The following is a 22,124-nucleotide window of genomic DNA, read 5'->3' on the forward strand; positions in this document are numbered from 1 at the left end:
CTCCACCACTTCCCCAGGCAGCTCATTCCACACACGTACCACCCTCTGCACGAAAAAGTTGCTCCTTAGGTCTTTTTTATATCTTTCTCCTCTTAACCCTAAACCTATGCCCTCCAGTTCTGCCCTGACCCCAGGGAAAAGACTTTGTCTATTTATCCTATCCCATGCCCCTTGTGATATTATAAACCTCAGCCTCTGAAACTCCAGGGGAAACAGCCCCAGCCTATTCAACCTCCTATAGCTCAAGCTCTCCAAACCTGGCAACATCCTTGTAATTCTTTTCTGAACCCTTTCAAATTTCACAACATCCTTCCAAGAGGAGGGGAATCAGAATTGCACACAATGTTCTAAAGGTGTCCTGTACAGCCGCAACATGACCTCCCAACTCCTATACTCAATGCTCTGACCAAAGAAAAGCACGCCAAATGTCTTCTTCACTATCCTATCTACCCAGCACTCCACTTTCAAGGAGCTATGAACCTACACTCCAAGATCTCTTTGTTCAGCGACACTCCCCCGTCTACAATATAAAAACTGAAAGTTACTTCCTTCCATCGTCGCTTGCTTCTTAAGTTTTCAGTTAATGGTCCATTTGAGGGAGAACACAGCTTTGATACAAAACTAGAACATATCCCTCAGGACGACTCTGAACTGTTCGTTTGGCCTCAAGGAATTTTACCAAAGGATTGAGCCAACTTGACAAAATGACTGGGACATGAACTCAATGGACAATTTGTCTCTCATGCAACAGAGTTAAAGTTGTAACGTGAAGGAGAGTAGCACTAAGCTGTCCAGATTAATTTGTGCTAATATATCAGAGACAAATAGGTTGCATTTAAGTCCAGACCTTGTGTAGCAACTAGAGGTAAACACTCTTTCATGGGATTTGGGCATCACTAGCAGGGCCAGCGCCTTGCCCCAGTTATCCTCAAACTGAATAGCTTGCTCTGCCCTTTCAGAGGGCAGTAAGAGTCCTATTGCAGCGGGTCTGGATCATATGTAGGCCAGACCAGGTAAAGACAACAGATTTCCTTCCCTAACAGAGATCAGAGAACCAGATGGCTTTTCCTGGACAATCAAAACCATAAGAAACAAGAACAGGAATTTGGCCTCTCGAGCCTGCGTCGACATTCAATGAGATCACGGCTAATCCGGTATTCCTCACATCACGTTCCTGCCTTTTCCCCACAACTGACCAAGAACTTACCTCAGCCTTAAGTATACACAACGGCTCAGCCCCCACAGTTTTCAAGGAGTTCCAAAGACTCTCAAACCTCTCAGAGAAGAAAATATCCTTCATCTCAGTCTTAAATTGGCATCTCTTCATTATGAGACTATGCCTTCTGGTCGTAGACTCTTCCATGAGTGGAAACATCCTCTCAGCATTTACCCTGTCAAGTCCCTTCAGAATCTGAAATGTTTCAATGAGATCGCCTCGCGTTCTTCCAAACTCCAGTGAGCAGAGTTCCAACCTGTTTAATTTTTGCTCATAAGATCATTTAGTGCACAGTCGCTTCATGGTCTTGAGACTAGCTTTCAGTTCCAGTATTTTTATTCATTTCAACATAAATCCAATGTCAGTCACGGCAGGATTCGAACCCATGTTCCGAGAGCACTCATGGTGACCACTATCACAGTGATATTGCCACCATCAGGCTTCAGGTCAGAAGACATCCCTTCGTTTATGCAACCCACTGGCTGATTAATATTAATAATTATTTAAAAACATGAATAACCATATGATGGGTTCAGATGACACACCTTCAGCAAAACCTGGATCATTAGATACAATGTTTTGTCACAAATCTTTACAATTGAAAAATTAACTTGCCAGAAAATCAAATCAGATTTACAGATTACGCAACAAGGTTAGACACAAAGATAAATAACAGGTATCATTATATGTGCATCTAATGTGAGAGAAAGAGTCAAACATTTTCATCATTCAAAAAAAATATTCCTTCATTCCAAGTAAGTTGAACAAAACTGATCGGTTTGAATTGCGGGGAGGTTGCTCCCTGATTGACAGCGAGGTTAGAAGTTTTCGTAGTGGTGGTTAAATTGGATCTTATGTCGCTTGTTCATGGCCTTGCAAGCTTTTTCTACGTTTGTGGTCATACCAGGAGGTCCACAACTGAAGACCCCAATCTTCATAACCTGGTCAAATGAACAAGAGATTGTTTGAGTCAACAAGTGTGGTGCTGGAAAAGCACAGCCGGTCAGGCAGCATCTGAGGAGCAGGAGAGTCGACGTTTCCTCAGGAATGTGGGGGATCCCCAAGGAGCCTGCAGTCCTCACTTTCTCCAAAGAGATTATTTAACTCCAGTTCAGATTTCATACCTCTTTCACTAAACCTGAACAATTACAGAAAGATTGACATTCTTTGTCTCAATGGATTTTTTTTTGTGACATTTTGTCCCTGTTTTATGCACAGGATCGAGTATTCGTCTGAACCTTCCCTGTTTTGATTCCACAAGCTCCAAAATATACTATGCCAGAGCATTTCTGAGGAACCAAGCTTTTCATCTTGTACTCATCAGGACAGATGCAAGAATACCAAACTTCAAAGGCAGCAACAATTTATACTGCATGAGAAAAAGGTGCTGAGTTGTTGGCAAGTGAGCTCTGATTGGCCCAGGTGTTGCTTTGGAGAATGCAATAAGAAATATTGTTTTCATTCTAAATAACTGTGCAACATAAATTGTAGTCGAGAGTGTGATGCTGGAAAAGTACAGCAAGTCAGGCAGCATCCGAGGAGCAGGAGCTTATGCCCAAAACATCGATTCTCCTGCTCCTCAGTTGCTGCCTGACCTGCTGTGCTTTTCCAGCACCACACTCTTGACTCAGATCTCCAGCATCTGCTGTCCTCACTTTCTCCCAACATAAATTGTTACTTCCTTTGAAACTTGGTATTCTTGCATTGGTCCTGGTGTGTGCAAGACCAAAAGCTTTGATGGGTTTACTTCCTTATGGTCAGGTAACTATTTATATACCTCACAAATTTCTGCTTCCTGCTGCATTTTCATTTCCATAGGGAGGCAAACATAGAAATGCTCAGGGAGAATAACTCATGTTGCTAGTGTGTTGGGTTCTTAGTATTATCCTGGCCCCTGAAGCTGGGATGGAGAAAGCAGACACATAATTTTATTGTTTCCTGATGCTAATTGAGAGATAAATGTTGGCCAGGATATATGTATTGGAAAAAATGCACCTGGATGTTTAACATCCACCTGGGCAGACCCACGGTGCCTCAGTTAATACCTCGTTAGAAAGATACCACCAATAGTGCAGTACTCCCTCAGTAAAACACAGGAGTCAGATATTACGAGGGGGCATAGCTTTAAATTAAGGGGTGGTAGATATAGGACAGACGTTAGGGGTAGATTCTTTAGTCAGCTGGTCGTGAGTTCATGGAATGCCCTGCCAGTAGCAGTGGTGGACTCTCCCTCTTTATGGGCATTTAAACGGGCATTGGATAGGCACATGGAGGATAGTGGGCTAGTGTAGGTTAGGTAGGCTTCGGTTGGCACAACATCGAGGGCTGAAGGGCCTGTACTGCGCTGTATTTTTCTATGTTCTATGTTCTATGAATAGCAGCCTTGACTTTGATGCTCCAGTCTTGAAATGAGATTCAACCCTCAGCGTCCTGACCCAGACACAAGAGTTTGACCTCTTGAGTCACAGCTGACACTCTCAATGACGTGCAAGGCCACAAAAAAAGAGGTGTCAATTCCTGAGGCATATCTTCTCAATTTGTGAGCGTATCTAAGACTGGGACAAACTGATAAGGCCAGATAAGAACGTCCTTCTCAAGACTGTCACCGTCGCCCCAGCCATCAATTGTCAAAGGCATAAAGTTCCTCACAGTGAAGATCTAATGGTGTGAAATACAGTGGGTTCTGATATATCGTGTGGTCTCAAATTAGAAGAAAGTCATGCCATTTAAGCATTAGGTAGTAAAATGTGCATTTTGTAAAAAGCAGTCTAAAGTCTTCAATCACATTAAAGCCAATTTGCCTTGCAGAAACACGTGTGACAACAGAACCGACTGTACAATGTCAAACCCTTACACCAGTACTCACGTCTGGGTACACCTGCATCAGCGAATGGAAGAAAGGGACAAATTGGGGACGTCCAAAATGGGTGATGGAGCGAAGTCCAGTGAACAAGCTGCGGTTTGACACCTTCTGGAAGTGACGTTCACAGATGTACTAAAGCAAGAAACACAGGACAGTTCATTTGCTGAGGTCAGGAAGACAGCCCAATGGCCTCGATATTCCAATCAGTCGGGTGCCACTGTTCATGAACGTCTGATCCAATAATAACAACATTACACATCTCTCCAGGGATCCTCTGATCCCAACTGATGCAACATCTCCTGAGCAAGTCCAGTGAGTGGAGTCGAGTCAGGGGAAGGAGTCGACATTTCTCCCACTGCCTTTATGACAGTAGCTGCTTTATTCAGGAATGTTTTAAAAGGTCCCAGACATTGAATGAATGAGTGTGGCTGAGTAGGTTATCTCAGACGACAAAGGCATCTTGATCAATTGGGCCAATGGTGTGGCAGATGGACATAAATTCCGATAAATGTGAGGTGTTGCATTTTGGTAAGGACAGAGCTTACACACTTAATGGTAGGGTCCTGGGGAGTGTTGTCGAACAGAGACCTAGGGGTACACAGGTATCATAGGTAGACAGGGTGGTAAAGAAGGTGTTTAGCATGCTTTTCTTCATGAGTCAGACCATTAAGTATAGGAGTTGGGATGTCATGTTGCAGTTGTACAGGAGATTGGTGAGGCCACTTCTGGAGTACTATGTACAGTTCTAGTTGCCCTCCTACAGAGTGCAGGAAAGATTTAACAGGATGTTACTGGGACTGGAGGCCTTGAGCCTTGAGGCTGAATAGGCTGGGACCTTTCTCATTGGAGTGTGGGAGGCTTAAGGGTGACCAAATAGAAGTTTACAAAATCATGTGGGGTATGATAAGGTGACTATCAAAGGTCTTTACCCTAGGGTTGACAAGTTCAAAACTGGAGGGCATAATTTTAACCTTTTTCACAGAGAAGGTGTGGAATGAATTACCAGAGGAAGTGGTAGATGCAGGTACAGTTACAACATTGAAAAGATATTTGGACAGGTACATGAATAAGAAAGGTTTAGAGGGAGATGGGCCAAACGGAAGCAAATGGGACTAGTTTAGTTTGGGAAATTTGGTTGGCATGGACTGATTGGACTGAAGGATCTGTTTCCATGCTGGATGACTCAGTGAATCTATGTGTGAATGTGTGAGTGGATGAGTGGGTGGATCAGTGAACAGGTAGATGCTGGTTTGGCTGCTCAATAGGTGAGTGGGTAGTCAGGTAACTGGGTGGGAGGGAAGTGACAATGGCTTTAGTTGGGGGTTAGCTGGAGGGGTGGGAAGTCAGAATGGCTCGGGTGTAATCAGGTAGAAGGTGAATGGGTTGGAAGGATACTCGGGTCTGGTTGGAGGTGGTCAGGGAGGGGTGTTGTTAGGTGAACGGGTGAGGGGCTGTGTCAGTTCTGGGGTTACCATAAACCTATGAACATTTCCAGGATAAATCACATGTCTCTGGTCTGTCCCTCCGCCCTGAGTTCAAGGTCAGTGTCACTTTTGCAGGGTAACAATCCAGCCTGTCAGAAGTTTAAATATCCCATGGCGTTCCCTGGTATGTCAAAGCACCAGGACAACCAGAGAGTTCTGATCGGGGCCAGGGATAGAGATGACAGACGCCTGTGCTGTTCCTGGAACAGACCTCCAAAGACCACAGACCTGCACGCCAACCCAGCAGCCCCCACCCTGGACCAGGTCCTAGGTGACCTACTTCTTAGGCCCAGAATTGTCCCACACCCTGGTCTCATCCCTCACGGTTTGGAGATAGGAGAACAAGAGCCAGTAAGTCACTGGTTAACTCAGTGCTGACTAGGCCTTGTACAAACCAGGGCTCCAGTTTATGCTCACCAGCATGGTGGTCCTCAGGTCGAATTTCTCCGCCAGCTGAGTGATGTAGATGTGGACGGTCACCAGGGAATTTTTATCAGCCTCTTCAACTTCACGGATGATATCCTCCAGCCACTCGAACTGTTTCTGTGTCCGAGTCACCCAGATGAAGTAAATCTGTCAACGTGGAGTTTTAGAGAGGAATTAGAGCAAAGCAAAACATGGAAACGTGGGAAATAGGCCCCTCAGCCCCTTGAGCCTTCGCCGTGCAACATGATCATGGCTGATCATCTAACCCGGTCCCCTGTTCCCATTTTCTCCCCACACCCTTTGACCCCTTTAGCGCTAAGAACTACATCTAAATCCTATACCTAATTGTCCCCATTAGTAGCAATTCATTCTTCCAGGCTGATCATTATCCACTCCTTTGTCTGTCGAACTGTTCTAGGAGTCATTGAGTCATAGAGAGGTACAGCACGGAAACAGATCCTTCAGTCCAACTCGTCCATGCCGACCAGATATCCCAACCCAATCTAGTCCCACCTGCCAGCACCCGGCCCACATCCCTCCAAACCCTTCCTATTCATATACTCATCCAGATACCTTTTAAATGTTGTAATTGTACCAGCCTCCACCACTTCCTCTGGAGGCCCATTCCATACACGCACCATCCTCTGTATAAAAAGTTGCCCCTCAGGTCTCTTTTACACCTTTCCCCTCTCACCCTAAACCTATGCCCTCAAGTTCTGGACTCCCTGGTCCAGGGAAAAGACCTTGTCTATTTATCCTATCCATGCCCCTCATGATGTTATAAACCTTGATGAGGTCACCCCTCAGCCTCCGACGCTCCAGGGAAAACAGCCCCAGCCTATTCAGCCTCTCCCTATTGCTCAAATCCTCCACCCCTGGCAACATCCTTGTAAATCTTTTCTGAACACTTTCAGATTTCACAACACTTTTCCGATAGGAAGGAGACCAGAATTGCACACAATATTCCAACTCCTTTGTATGTCTGACTGGTCTTCTCTCTCTTTAGACTCTTTCCCCACCTATTGTTTGCCTCTTACCTCTCCACCCACCAAACCTTCTGCATAAAAAAGAGGTTTCCTAGCTACCATCAGTTCTGACAAAGGGTCACTGGACCCGAAATGTGATTTCTCTCCACAGATGCTGCCAGACCTGCTGAGCTTTTCCAGCAGTTTCTGCTTGTGGTTCCGATTTCCAACAACACAGTTCTTTAGGGTTTTTGCATCTAATTCCTTCTTGAAAACATTCAAAGCTTTGGCCTCGATCACTTTCTGTGGCAGGGAATACCCCAGGCTCACCACTCTCTGGGTGAAGAAACACTTCGTAATTTCTCCTGACGGGGATCCATGCAATGTATAAATGTGGAAAACACGGTATTAGCAAGTGAAGGGAAGCTTATTCAGGATCTTAAAGTCCTGGATATTTAATATTTAATGCAATTATATGCTCCATACCAGGTTCTGAGCTTCTGGTAGCTACCAGGACGTCTCTCCTGCTAACAGGAAATTACATGGAGTTATTCACGGGCAGTGATCGAGCTTTCTCTGGGGGAGACGGATATATATTTGAAAAGAAGGAATTATAAGGCTGTGAGAAAGAGGTAGCTGGGATTCAGACAGAGGGGAGTTTCAACCCTTTGCTTTGCAGAAGTGGAATCTTTGGCCACCCCGTGGGACACAAGATGAAGAAAGATAAATGTCCTGGTATGTGCAGGTTAGGTGGGTTAGGCAGGCTAAGTTGCCCCATAGTATCCCAGTTATGTAATTTGGTCAGGCTAAATTGTCCCATAGTGTCCCGGGATTTGCTGGTTAGTTGGATTGGACAGACTGAATTGTCCTGAAGTGTCCCTGGATTTGCAGGTTATGTAGATTGGACATGCTAAATGCGCTGTAGTGTCTAGGGATGTGCAAATTATGTAGATTGGACAGGCTAAATTGCCCCATAGTGTTCTGGGATTTGCAGGTTATGTAGATTGGGCAGGTTAACTTGCCCTTAATGTCATGAGATGGTGTAGGTTAGGTGGATTGGCCATTGTAAATGTGTGATTACGGGGATAGTGTAGTGGGCTGGATCTGAGTGAGATGCTCTTCAGAGGATCAGTGCAGACTCAATGGGCTGAACGGCTTCTTTCTGCCTTGTAGAATTCTATGATCCTAAGCGCAGAAATCAAAACCAATAATAGATCTTGTATAAAGCCTCCTCAGGTTATTAAATGAGAAAGCAGTGTAAAGATCGCAGTTTTGTACCATGTTCCAGGAAAGGAGTTCCCTTTTATTATCACCATGTGATTACAGCCTGGCAGATTGGAATGCACTGTAAATTTTTAGATTAAGAAAAGTGACATTGAATGGTGGGTAAGATTAATGCTGTGCAGATATCATACCATCAAGTGCCTGAGGAACTATTTGCATGAATCTTTTAATTAAAACTAAAATTAGTCACTGCTCTTCAAAAAACTTTCCAGATAAATAATGGGATAGAACATTCAGTCATATATCACGGAAGTAGTGAAATATTGCAAACAATATGAAGAAATTATAAAATGTATTCCTTCCTTGTTTTCTGAAAGCACACATAAAATGATACATGCATGAGGAATAAGTGAACCAAATCAGATTAACTCTGGGTTTCAAAAAAAAACAAAGACAGCATTGTGATTTGGTGTCCCTCACGATTATAAAAACACTATCCTTGTCTTTTGTTCTTTGGCTGAGTGTACTGTTGGTGTGGGACTGAGACAAAGGTCAGAACACCAATTCATGACCTGTGATAATGTTAGCTGATCTCTTCATTTCGTTTCCTCTTTCTCCAGCCAACCACTAATTGTCCCAAGTTTGCTGATGACACCACCATTGTCGGTTGAATCTTAGATGGCGATGAAACAGATTACAGACAGGAGGTGGAAGACCTGGAAAAATGGTGCACTGAGAACAATCTAGCTCCAATGCCGGCAAAACCAAGGAATTCATTCTTGACTTCCGGCGGGATGTTACTCACGCCCCCTTACACATTAACAGCACAGACGTAGAATGAATGGAGAGCGTCAAGCTCCCGGGAATGGTTATCCACAACAAGCATTCTTGGACTCTTCATGTGGATGCACTGGTTACAAATAATGTCTCTTCTTCCTCAGGCAGCTGAGGAAATTGGGCATGACAGCGAATAGCCTTGCTAACCTTTATAGGTGCGTCATCGCGAGCATTCCGTGTGGATGTATCATTACCTGGTATGGCAACTGTGCCATTCAAAATCGGGGACAGTTACAGAGAGTGGTGAACTCTGCCTGGAAAATCACAAAGGCTATCCTCCTATCTATAGAATCCATCTACCAGGCCCACTGTCAAAGAAAGGCCGCCAGCATTCTCAAAGATCTATCCCACCCTGGCAATGTTTTTCTACAACCTCTACCATCGGGGAGAAGGTACAGAAGCCTGAACCCGCACCAGCTGACTTTGAAACAGTTTCTACCCTACTGTTGTTAGAATACTGAATGGACTCTCAAACTCTCAACATTCACCTGTACCTGTGTTTTTGTTTTTGCCGCTGTTTACCTATTATTTACATACCCATGCTACTTAACTCTGTGATCTGCCTGTATTGCTCGCAAGACAAAACTTTTCACTGTGCCTCGGTAAACGTGACAATAAATTCAATTCAATTCAGTAATAAGCCACATTCTTAAACACAACTGCATGGGCTTCTGAGTGGTTGGCTGTATTAGTATGGGCCTGGAGTCACATGTAGGTCAGCTAAGGCACAGATGGCAGAGTTCCCTCCCTAAAGGGCATTGGTGAATTTGGCGTTATGTCACAACAGTTCAGAAGTTTCCTGATCGCCATTCCTCCCTTTATATAACTGAGAATTTAAATTTCCATGGTAGGGTAGTTTGTGCCTCTGGATTGCTATTCTGGCAACATAACTACAATGTCATTCGACTACAAAAACTGACCTCAACGCATTCGGAATGAAGGAAGGCAAAGGAGCAAGCATTTCACCATTTAACCTGCTCCTGAGAGCTGTCCGTGTTTCTAACCTTGGGTGTCTTGTATAAATGTGCAATAGGCTGTGATTGTTATGGCCTTTCTGGTCACTTAGTGGTTGGCACACTCTCTCTGATCAGGCACACACATGATTACTAATTGCCAGTCGAATGGCTCAGTGGATCAATACGAGGTAGTGAAGGAGAGGAATCTGGTATAGGGATGCCCACTGCTCTTATTCAAAGGCTGCGTCATGTTTAAAAATGGATCAGGACACATTTAGGCCAGTTTACCTTCTTACATAATATTTTGCTGTTGGTTGTTGACTTGAAGACAAGGTCTTTGAGGATAGATGCAAACGGAGTTACACCAATCCCTCCTCCTACCAGAACAGACACCTCGAACCTGTTCCATTCTTGGTGACCCTCACCAAAAGGCCCATCCAGATAAATCTAAGGGGAGTAAAAGTCTTTGTCAGGTTGGGTCTTAGATACAACGTTATAGTTAAACACACACTATGAATGCCCTTGGTATGACCAAAAATTTGGATGTTTGTATTAATGTCTGTTTATGTGGCTCAATTCAAATTTTGCTCTTTACTGTGTCTGTGAAATATTTAATTTTGCCACATTAAAGGTGCCATATAAATGTGCTGCAGAAAATAATTTGCAATGAATTGGAATTTGTGTTTTCCTTCTTTACATCAAGGGCAAAACTCTTGCCATTTTCCAGAAGAAATACAATCATAATAGCTGCAGTGAGATAACCAGTTACATCATGATACATCTCTCTTTGCTGATATTCCCCACTTACCCTTGGTATAGAATTGTGAACTGCTGGGTTTTCAGGAATGCATTTGTAACGCCGCAATGTATAGCGAACACGAGAACTCTTTCCCCATCCCTCTCCTGCACCATGGCAAAGCCAAGCACTCCTGAAACCATCCAGAGCTGCTGTCACTTAAATCCCATTGTTAATACAAATGATTAAATTGTCTGCCCTATATTCAGGTTATCACACCCTTTCCATTACACATGGCAACTTAATTCACACGGTGCTAGCACAGAACCTTCTTTTAGGTATTTCTAAGGCAACCCACTCAGAGTTAGGGGAACGGGGGGAGCAGGTGTCACTTGAACCTGGGCCTCTTAGTCCAGAGGTAGGGACACTACCACTGCACCACAAGAGCCCCCAGAACTTTCTATTAGATATTTTCTAATCAGAGATGTTATTAGACATCTCTGGAGCAGGTGGGACTTGAACACAGGCCTCTTAGCCTCGAGGTAGGAATGCTACCACAAAAGGCCCCAGAACTTTCTTTTGTTCCTCCACAGAAATGGGTGTTACCTGCAAGGTCCCCATTCATTGCCTACTCATAACAGCCCTGGAGAAGGTAAAGGTGAGTGATCTTCTTGATCGTTTGCGGTTTATTTGGGAGAGGTATTTGCAGAGTACCATCACAGATCACGGAGGGATTTCTGGGATTTTGACCCAGTGATAATAAAGGAATGGCGATATTGTTCCAAGGCAGAACAGAGTGTGGTTTCAAAGGAAACTTCCAGGGGGATGATGTTTCCTTGTTTCTGCTTCCCTTGCCCCTCTACGTGGTCGAGATCGTGGGTTTGGAGGGTGCTGCTGAAGCAGACTTGCTGAGTTCCTGCAATACACCTGGTAGATTGTACACCCTGCTGTGACATCATGCAGACAATGAATGTTTGAGGAGGTGGATGGGGTGCTGTTCCAATTTGCTATTTTGTCCTAGATGATGTCAAAGTCCTTGAGTGATGTTGATGTTTTAGACAAGCAAGTGAATAATATTCCATCACATTCTTTTGTGATTTTGATTGAGGTATCGATATTGGTGATGACAATTGGAGAGATCACTCCTGCTATTCTTTGAAAAGATGCCATGAGATCCTCCACATTTATCTAAGAAGGTAGATGGAGTCTCTGCTCAACAGACCTTCTGAGAAACAGCATCTCTGACTCTGCAGCACCCCCTCAGAGTAACAGCCTTGATTTTTACATCAAGCCCTGAGCTTGAATGGAACATAGAATCTTGTCACTCAGAGGTTACTAACTGAGATACAGCTGATAGCTGAGAGCACCAACAATGACAAGACCACAACTGTGTTATTAGCTGGATCATAATGAATAGCTTCCACACTACTTTTAGATATAACCTGTTTGATTTAATAAAGATGAGAAACAAAACATTTTTTTATTTTGTCTTGGAAGGTCTCTATCCCATTGAAAATATCTCATTCATGACACCATGGGTAACTGCGGATGACCCATCAGCTTATTCACATTTAAGAGTTGTCTGTAAACATATGGTGAAACTTCCATCACTCGTTAATCGTGGGTGATTAATGTGCCAAGTTGGAGGACAAAAGGTTGTACTAGGATTTCGTGACTGCTGGAGCTGAAAATAAACTTAGTTATGCGTGAAATGACTGATGTTCCACAAAGTTGTCAGAGAGATGCTGAATGAGATTTTTTAAATATTCACTCATGACTTGGTGATACTGGTTGGAGCAGTATTTATGGCCTACCCCTAGTTGCCCTTGAGAAGATGCTTGAACTGCTGCAGTCCATATGCTGTAGGTATACCCACAATGCCTCAAGGGAGGGAATTCCAGGATCTTGACCCAGTGATAATCAAGGAATACATACCTTTCCAAGTCAGGCTGGTGAGTGACTTAGAAGGGAACTTGCAGGTGGTGGCGCTCTGAATTTATCCTTCTCGGTGGGAACGGTAGTGGGTTTGGAAGGTAATATCAGAGGGTCTTTGGTGAGTTTCTGCAGTAGGTAGTACTCACTGCTGTTACTGTGCGTCGGTGGTGGAGGGAGTGAATGTTTGTGGATGCAATGCCAATAAAGCCAGCTGCTTTGTCCTGGATGATATCAAACCTCTAAGTGTTGCTGGTACTGAACCCAGCCAGGCAAATGGGGGAGTATTCCGTCTTACTCCTGACCTGAGTCTTGTAAATCATGGGCAGGCTTTGGAACATCAGGAGTTGAGTTGCTCTGACCTGCTTTTGTAGCCCTTATGGTGTTGTAAATGGATCAAATCTACTTGTAAGTGGAACCAGTTTAGATTAGATTCCCTACAGTGTGGAAACAGGCCAATAGGTCTACACCGACCCTTCGAAAAGTAACCCAACCAAATCCATTTCCCTACCCTATATTTACCACTGACTAATGCACTTAGCACTATGGGTAATTTAGCATAGCCAATTCACCTGACCTACACAGCTTTGGATCGTGGGAGGAAACGCACGCAGACATGGGGAGAGGGTGCAAACTCCACACAGACAGTCGCCCATGGATGGAATTGAACCCAGGTCCCTGGTGCTGAGAGGCAGCAGTGCTAACCTCTGAGTCACCGTGCTGCCCCTAGAGCCACTGCTTATATATGACTGCTGCTTCAAGTTATGTCACTAGACTTGATAATCCACTAAGTAATAATTGTATCATTATATAATTACAAGATAAAACAATATTGGATGGAGTATAGAGAAAAAAGTAAGGAAGTGAGAGTCAAAGAGCCAGTACGTGCATCTTGGGTCGAGTAACCTCCTCCTGTGCTGTATAGGAGGGAAGGAGCATCTAACAAACATGGGTGGCTCAGTGGCTAGCACTGCTGCCTCGCAGTGCTAGGGACATGGGTCCAATTCCAACATTGGGCACCTGTCTGTGTGGAGTTCGCACATTGTCCCCATGTCTGTGTTGGTTTCCTCCGGGTGCTCTGATTTCCTCCCACAGTCCTAAGATGTGCAGGTCAGGTGGATTGGCCATGCTAAATTGATCATAGTCTCCAGGGATTGTGTCACTTCATTATGAGCCAATGGCTAACAGGCAGCCAGTGTAGAGAGGGTACTTTCAAAGTGGCAACAACTCTTTATAGAGAGAGAGATAATGTGATTCTCAGAGTGGTGTTGCCTGGCAGTCTAGGTAGCAAGATTTGTAGTGGAGATACTCAGGGCCTAGTCCTGCTATAAATGTACTAAGACGGACAAAGGACGGTCAAAGAACGAACTTGTTTTGGACATTGCCTGCTTTTGTAGCCCCTATGGTGTTGTAAATGGATCAAATCTACTTGTAAGTGGAACCAGTTTAGATTAGATTCCCTACAGTGTGGAGACAGGCCATTTGGCCCAATAGGTCTACACCGACCCTCCGAAGAGTAACCCAACCAAATCCATTTCCCTACCCTATATTTACCACTGACTAATGCACCTAGCACTATGTACCCTCTCTACACTGGCTGCCTGTTAGCCATTGGCTCATAATGAAGTGACACAATCCCTGGAGACTATGATCAATTTAGCATGGCCAATCCACCTGACCTGCACATCTTAGGACTGTGGGAGGAAATCAGAGCACCCGGAGGAAACCCACGCAGACATGGGGACAATGTGCGAACTCCACACAGACAGGTGCCCAATGTTGGAATTGGACCCATGTCCCTAGCACTGTGAGGCAGCAGTGCTAGCCACTGAGCCACTGAGTCACCCATGTTTGTTAGATGCTCCTTCCCTCCTATACATGACATGACAGCACAGGAGGAGGTTACTTGGCCCAAGATGCGTGGACATTGGACATTGCCCATCATGTCCTCAGGATGTTGTAAAGCATTTGGCAGCAGATTAATTAGCAACATTCTGGGGACACTTGGAACATGGAGAAAGTGAAAGCAAATGGCTTCAGTTTCAGAATGAGATCCACAAGAAGAAGCCTGAGGGTAAGCTGGATGAAGAAAGGCTGAACAAAGTTCTGAAATAATATTGAAAGGTGACAGTGCAGGAGGGTTGGATTAAAAGAGATAGAGTGAAGGAATACATGAATGGGGGTAGACCTTTCACCATCTCAAACCTGTTCCTTCATTCAGTGAGATCATGACTGATCTGTGACCTAATTCCATATACCTGCCATATCCCTGAATAACTTTGCTTAACAAAAATCTACCTATCTCAGATTTATCTTCTAATCCAATACGTGCTGCAGTTTGTGGAATAGAGTTGCAAGCATTTATCATCCTTTGTGTGTAGAAGTGTTTCCCTAAGGAAGTGACATCAAAGACAACAAGAAGTCATCCATTGTTGCAGTGATGCCACTCAACTTGGCACACAGAAACAATGACAATTACATGCCAAATAAAATTACATTTATTGCTGATAGAAATCTCTACACTCTCCCTACCTTGGGATATCTACCGAGAAGCGATGTATTTTCTGGAGAGTAGGTTTCCCGTAATCGGATTGTCCACGGTCCTACTGCCCTGATGTGAAGGCTGAGAGTGTCTTCGTGCGGAGCTGAAGTCAGTGTGAAAGGATGGTACTCATTCGTTCCCAAAGCAAGGCTCGCTATACGTACCCACTGACCGGATTTATATTCAAAATCTCTCGGGCGTTTAAATTCAAGATTAGTAACCCCTACAAAGAAAAATGCAACAGGTTATTTGCCAGAGTCGTTTGGTAGGGCAAACCACAGCAGGACTGACACAGTTAATGGTAGGATCCTGCAGAGTGCTGTTGAACAGACCAACCTTGGGATACAAGTACATATTCCTTGAAAGTGATGTCACGTAGATAGGGTGATGCAGAAGGCATTTGGCATACTTGCTTCATCGGTCAGAGGATTGCGTACAGGATTTGGGGCATCATGTTATAGCTGTATTGATAAAGTCACATTTAGAGTACTGTACAATTCTGGTCACCCAGCTACATATTATTAAACTGGAAAAGATGTAAAAAAGATGTATAAGGATGTTACCAGACTGGACGGATTGAATTATAAGAAGAGGCTGGATAGGCTGGGACTTCTCTCTGTACAGTGTACAAGGCTGAGAGGTGATCTTATAGAGGTTTATAAAGTCATGAGGGACATAGATAAAGTGGATAAAGTCTTTTCCCCAGGGTAGGGGAGTCCAAACCTAGAGGGTACGGGTTGAGGTGAGAGGTAAAAGATTTAAAAGGGACCGGGGGCAACTTTTTCACACAGAAGGTGGTGCATATATGGAACGAGCTAGTAGAGGCAGGTAAATTTACAACATTTAAAAGACATTTGGACGTGTATATGGATAGGAAAGGTTCAGATGGATATGGACCAAATGCAGACTCATGGCACTAGTTCGGTGTAGGAAACCTGGTCAGCACAGATGAGTTGGGCTGAAGGGCCTTCTTCTCTGCTGTTTGACTCCATGAAAGGCCACATCGTTTTGGTATTGAGAGCAACAGGCTTTTGTGGTCAATGAAACACTTGGTGTAAATGGAATTCCGATGTCCCAGACCAGTGCCCGAACTGGCAAACCCACACTCACAGACTTCACAAGCTGGTGGGAATGGCTTACATGGGAAGTGCTGCTGTTTGGGGAATAGGAAGCATTATTGTTTGGGGAATGGGAAGCGTTGTTGTTTGGGGAATGGGAAGCGGTGATGTTTGGGGAATGGGAAGTGATGATGTTTTGGGAATGGGAAGTCCTCCTGTTTGGGGAATTTCTTTGAAGGTTGCTACAGGTCACAGGGAGTTTCAGTCCAGGTCCAACAGTGGCTCTGGCCCGAAACGTCGAATTTCCTGTTCCTTGGATGCTGCCTAACCTGCTGTGCCTTAACCAGCAACACATTTTCAGCCCCAACAGTGTCTCTGCTGGACCACATTGCCTTTGAGTCATTAGGGCTGGGTTTCGGCCAGCCCCATTTGTGGTCTTGTGCTCAAACTCGCTGAGAGTGAGAACACTTGGCAATAATCCGAGAACTGGCTGCCTCAAGTTTGCTGAACAATGACGGGCCGGTCTCAACCCTAACGCCTCCTCTAGCTCTGACCCTCCAGCTGCCTCAAATACATGTAAATATGGTCTGGTTCAAGTAAGAGATGACTTTTGGATAGAGTCAAACTCCAATGTTTGCTTGTTTCCTTGATATGCCTCTGTAAGGAACCAAGTAGCATTTGTTACTATCTATGTCTGTAATGGATGTGAATTAAGTGTACTTTGACATTAATAAAAATGCTTCCTCTAGCTCTGAAACCTTGGCAGCCCCACCAGACAGCATGGGGGTCTCAAAATGGAGGTTGACTCAGAGAAAACTAGTTACTGGTTCACATCTTGGCAGAACTAAACAGTCATCGGCCTGAAGTGCCAAGTCTGTTTCTTTTTCCACAGATGCTGCAGTTCCTGTTCTTTTTTCCTCTTTAGAATTCATTCACAGGCGAGGGTATTGCTGGTCAGTGCCAGCATTTATTACCCATCCCTAAAGGCCCAGAGGGCAGTCAAGAGTCAACTAAAAGCAACCCCAAAGAATTGAAGATCAGCAACAAGAACAGAAAATGCTGGGAAAACTCAGACGGTCTGGCAGCATCTGTGGAAGCAAATCAGAGCTAACATTTCGGGTCCAGTGACCGGTCCTCAGAACTGATTATAGATAGGTCTGAGAGTCAAGCACATTGCAGTGAGGCTGAAGTCACATGTAGGCCAGACCAGGTAAGGTGGGCCTATTCATGGAGTTTTTTCCATAGATTTCCTACAGTGTGGAAACAGGCCCCATGACCCAATACATCCACATCTGAAGAGGACTCCACCCAGTTCCATTCCCCTACATTACGCACCTAACCAACACATCCTCAAACATTATGGACAATTTAGCATGACCAATCCATCTAACCTGCACATCCTTGGAATCAAACCTAGGTCCCTGGCGCTGGGAGGCAGCAATGCTAACCACCGGGCCACCATTTCCCTCCCTGAAGGACCCGATTGTGGCATTCCCGAAGTCACTACCCCGCATGGATCTCTGAGGGTTGTACAACTGGAAAGAAAATCAAAGGGGACGCTACTTATAAGCCGCCGGCAACTTGGGATTACCTGGCACGCTGCCTGCAGGACTTAGCATTGCCAGGTACAAAAGAGGAAATACTGGGCCTAGGGTTTGAACCCGCAGTCTTCCGACTCAAGCTGAGCTGTGATGACACGTGCAATCGATTCCTCTAACTCTGAGGTCTTGGCAGCACCACCAGACAGCGTGGGGCCTCAGAGACTGGAGGCATCACACGGAGGTAAAGAAAGCCTGTAATATGTGACAGGTGGGATTGCTTCATAATATCGCATTCAAACGGAAGCCCTACCTGACGGCAGAAGCTCGGCTTTGACGACTGGAATCTCGATCTTCTTCCTGCTGTAGCTTATGAACTTGTCTCCAACAAAGAAGAGGGTGGGGATGATAAAATACACGTGGAACCTTTGCGGCTGAAGGAGAGCAGCACTGCCGTGTAAAAGGATCTGTTTCAAAAAAAGATGCAGATGTGTCTGTTTCTAGAGTTAATTTTACTCCGTTGATCCTACATATGTTTTCACATTTCTGGCCAGCACTCTATTTCATCTCTTCCCTCCAATGTCACTTTCTCTTTCACTCATTGTCTTCACACAATCACATACTTTCTATCCTGAGATTGGTGGAGCAATGAAGATCTGAGTTTTGACGTATCGTTTATCGTAAGCTTTATGTACTTCATCTTCCCCCTTCTCGCACTGTGGTTGAGAAATATTAAACATTCTTTCCCCCAACCTCGAACCTTTGAAATGCCTTATTGTGTTCCTCTTGCAACCAACAGACTGTAAAGAGCCCAAGCTCAGTATCACCAATGCATTACTTCTTGATTTACCACTCATTGCTCCTAATCTTTCCAAACTTGACTATGTGAAGTAGCAGAAGGTATAATTTATGAAGACTAAAAGACTTCTGCAACAATATGGCTGCCAATTTGATTGGAGTCAATTATGGCTGATGACATATTTTAACAGGAGATTACTATCCAATCTAGATAAATTCCCCCAACAATGTCTTTGCTGCATTCTCTGGTTAGATCATCAAACAAATTCTAATGTCCTTCTTGAAGCCGGCTCCATAAACATTCAGGTAAAACCTCAGTAAAATCAACTAAGATGAACTTGACACTGTGACGGACGGATAGAAAGTGTCTACCCCACTATGTTCTGCTTTCCCAACTCTCAAATGGTCAGGGTTTCAGGGCAGGTCAAGGAATTTGTTGCAAAGTCACTCTGAAGATCTCCTTGAAGTCTGGCAACATTTATATTATTGACTGAGGGTTCCAATTGCCTGTAGGACAACAATTGTCTTTGAGGCTACTGGTGCGATGGGTAGGGGCCCTGCTTCTGTGTCCTGGGTTTGAGTTCCACACGAGAATTTGATGGCTAGGAAAACCAGATTCATAACAAAGCCAAAAGGTGTTGAATGTCAATTCCTGCACAACCTTTTGCTGGAAAGGAAGTTGAAGCCTCTACTGTCATTATCCACAGCTCCAGACCACGTAAAATTGTACATTACCACAGCAACTCTGGCTCCATGGATGAACTCCAACACTTTAACCGTGCTTCTGTGACGTGCGAATATGCTCTGGGGTGTCTCAACCACATTATGGACAGAAAAATTATCTCTGTAAATGTTACGGGCAGCCAACTCTTAAAATACCTGCTCGCCATTCTGTGAAAAATACTACACACACTTTCCACTGTGTAATATATTTCTCATGCTCACATTCATTTTCATTTGGCACTGTTAATGTCCTACACACCTGTTGTTTAGATTATTCTGCAATTATGGACTGATTCCTTAGATATTGCAAACAAGATGATGTAATTAAATGTCAGAGGGGTCCTGTTCTTAGTGATCCTCAGTGCCAGGGCAGCTATAAATAAACCATTAGACCATGAACTTTTGACTGCAGCTTCACTAAGTACTTGGACTGTTGCCTGCAATTCTGGTCGACTGAGTTACCCCTTTTGTTTGTTTCCAGCTCACAAACCATGGCTTGAAAATGAATACCAGTCACAATGAAATATGAGTAATTTAATTGCCACTAATTAATACCAATACAATAGATGACACCTATTAGTAGGAGCTGAGAAGGTGAACGGGAAGCAAATTTCCAAACTCTATGGATTTTTGTCACATGCATGCACATTAACTATTGTCTGGTAAAGAACAAACTTAGCCACATGACTGGAAGAGGACGGGCAGATGATACTGGTTGGTAAATTCTTAGAAGGGGAGTTAGCTTCCTGTTACAAGAAGGGTCTCAGGGCAATTTCTACAGAATGGTAAAACAAGGCTCCTCAAGAGACCTGGGAGGTGTTTAAAGACATATTTTATTGATTCTAAAAATATAGGAAAGTTGTAGGTTTAATCAGAAGTCTACATTAATTATTCATGTTTGAAGCAATGCAGTGGGTGTCAATAGCCATGGGTCTGGAGAACATTGCTCAGAGTTCCTCTCCTTGCAAAAAGAATCACTGCTTACAGTCATAGAGTCATAGAGATGTACAGCATGGAAACAGACCCTTCAGTCCAACCCGTCCATGCCGACCAGATATCGCAACCGATCTAGTCCCACCTGCCAGCACCCGGCCCATATCCCTTCAAACCCTTCCTATTCAAGTACCCATCCAAATGCCTTTTAAATGTACCAGCCTCCACCACTTCCTCTGGCAGCTCATTCCATCCTCTGTGTGAAAAAGCTGCCCCGTAGGTCTCTTTTATATCTTTCCCCTCTCACCCTAAAACTACGTCCTCTAGTCCTAGACTCCCCCAACCCCAGGGAAAAGACTTTGTCTATTTATCCTATCCATGCCCCTCATAATTTTGTCAACCTCTATAAGGTCACCCCTCAGCCTCCGACGCTCCAGGGAAAACAGCCCCAGCCTGTTCAGCCTCTCCCCCTAGCTCAAATCCTCCAACCCTGGTAACATCCTTGTAAATTTTTTCTGAACACTTTCAGTTTCACAACATCTTTCCGATAGTAAGGAGACCAGAATTGCATGCAATATTCCAACAATGGTCTAACCAATGTCCTGTACAGCCGCAACATGACCTCCCAACTCCTGTACTCAATACTCTGACCAATAAAGGAAAGCATACCAAACACTTTCTTCACTATCCTATCTACCTGCGACTTCACTTTCAAGGAGCTATGAACCTGCACTCCAAGGCCTCTTTGTTCAGTAACACTCCCTAGGACCTTACCATTAAGTGTATAAGTACTGCTAAGATTTGCTTTCCCAACATGCAGCACCTCACATTTACCTGAGTTAAACTCCATCGTCACTTCTCAGCCCATTGGCCCATCTCGTCAAGATCCTGTTGTAATCTGAGGTAACCCTGTTCGCTGTCCACTGCACCTCCAATTTTGGTGTCATCTGCAAACTTACTAACTGTACCTCTTATGCTCGCATCCAAATCATTTGTGTAAATGACAAAAGTAGAGGACCCAGTACCAATCCTTGTGGCACTCCACTGGTCACAGGCCTCCAGTCTGAAAAACAACCCTCCACCACCACCCTCTCTTCTACCTTTGAGCCAGTTCTGTATCCAAATGGTTGTTCTTCCTTTATTCCATGAAATCTAACCTTGCTAATCAGTCTCCCATGGGGAACCTTGTTGAACACCTTACTGAAGTCTATATAGTTCACATCTGCCGCTTTGCCCTCATCAATCCTCTTTGTTACTTCTTCAAAAAACTCAAATTTATGAGATATGATTTCCCACGCACAGAGCCATGTTGACTATTCCTAATCAGTCCTTGCCTTTCCAAGTACATATACATCCTGTCCCTCAGGATTCCCTCCAATAACTTGCCCAAGACAAACTTGTAAGGTGATCTCAGCTATCTGTAAGAAAAATAGGGTGGTAATGGTAGGGGATTTTAAATTTCCAAACATAGACTGGGACTGCTATCGTGTTAAGGGTTTAGATGGAGAGGAATTTGTTAAGTGTGTACAAGACAATTTTCTGATTCAGTTTGTGGATGTACCTACTAGAGAAGGTGCAAAACTTAACCTACTCTTGGGAAATAAGGCAGGGCAGGTGACTGAGGTGTCATTGGGGAAGCACTTTGGGGCCAACGACCATAATTCAATTCATTTTAAAATAGTGATGGACAAGGATAGACCAGATTAAAAAAATTAAAGCTCTAAGTTGGAGAAAGGCCAATTTTGACGGTATCAGGCAAGAACTTTCAAAAGTTGATTGGAGGCAGATATTCGCAGGTTAAGGGACAGCTGGAAAATGGGAAGCCTTCAGAAATGAGATAACAAGAATCCAGAGAAAGTATATTCCTGTCAGGGTGAAAGGGAAGGCTGGTAG

The 22,124-nt window shown here is 44.3% G+C and overlaps 1 protein-coding gene across 1 annotated transcript in view; it reads right to left on the reverse strand.

The window, feature by feature from the left end:
- Positions 1-1,534: 1,534 nt before the first annotated feature.
- LOC132834849 (dual oxidase 2-like) overlaps positions 1,535-22,124 on the reverse strand; it is a 114,759-nt gene continuing 94,169 nt past the window's right edge. The window contains exons 29-34 of the mRNA XM_060853926.1: positions 18,091-18,244; positions 15,172-15,404; positions 10,260-10,418; positions 5,981-6,136; positions 4,083-4,211; positions 1,535-2,157 (exon numbers count right to left, since the gene is read on the reverse strand). Coding sequence (XP_060709909.1) covers positions 2,035-2,157; positions 4,083-4,211; positions 5,981-6,136; positions 10,260-10,418; positions 15,172-15,404; positions 18,091-18,244 — 954 coding nt within the window. The 3' untranslated portion in view covers positions 1,535-2,034. The remainder of the gene's footprint in view (positions 2,158-4,082; positions 4,212-5,980; positions 6,137-10,259; positions 10,419-15,171; positions 15,405-18,090; positions 18,245-22,124) is intronic.

The sequence above is a fragment of the Hemiscyllium ocellatum genome, chromosome 42 (genome assembly GCF_020745735.1).
Source record: "Hemiscyllium ocellatum isolate sHemOce1 chromosome 42, sHemOce1.pat.X.cur, whole genome shotgun sequence".
Classification (NCBI taxonomy): Eukaryota; Metazoa; Chordata; class Chondrichthyes; order Orectolobiformes; family Hemiscylliidae; genus Hemiscyllium; species Hemiscyllium ocellatum.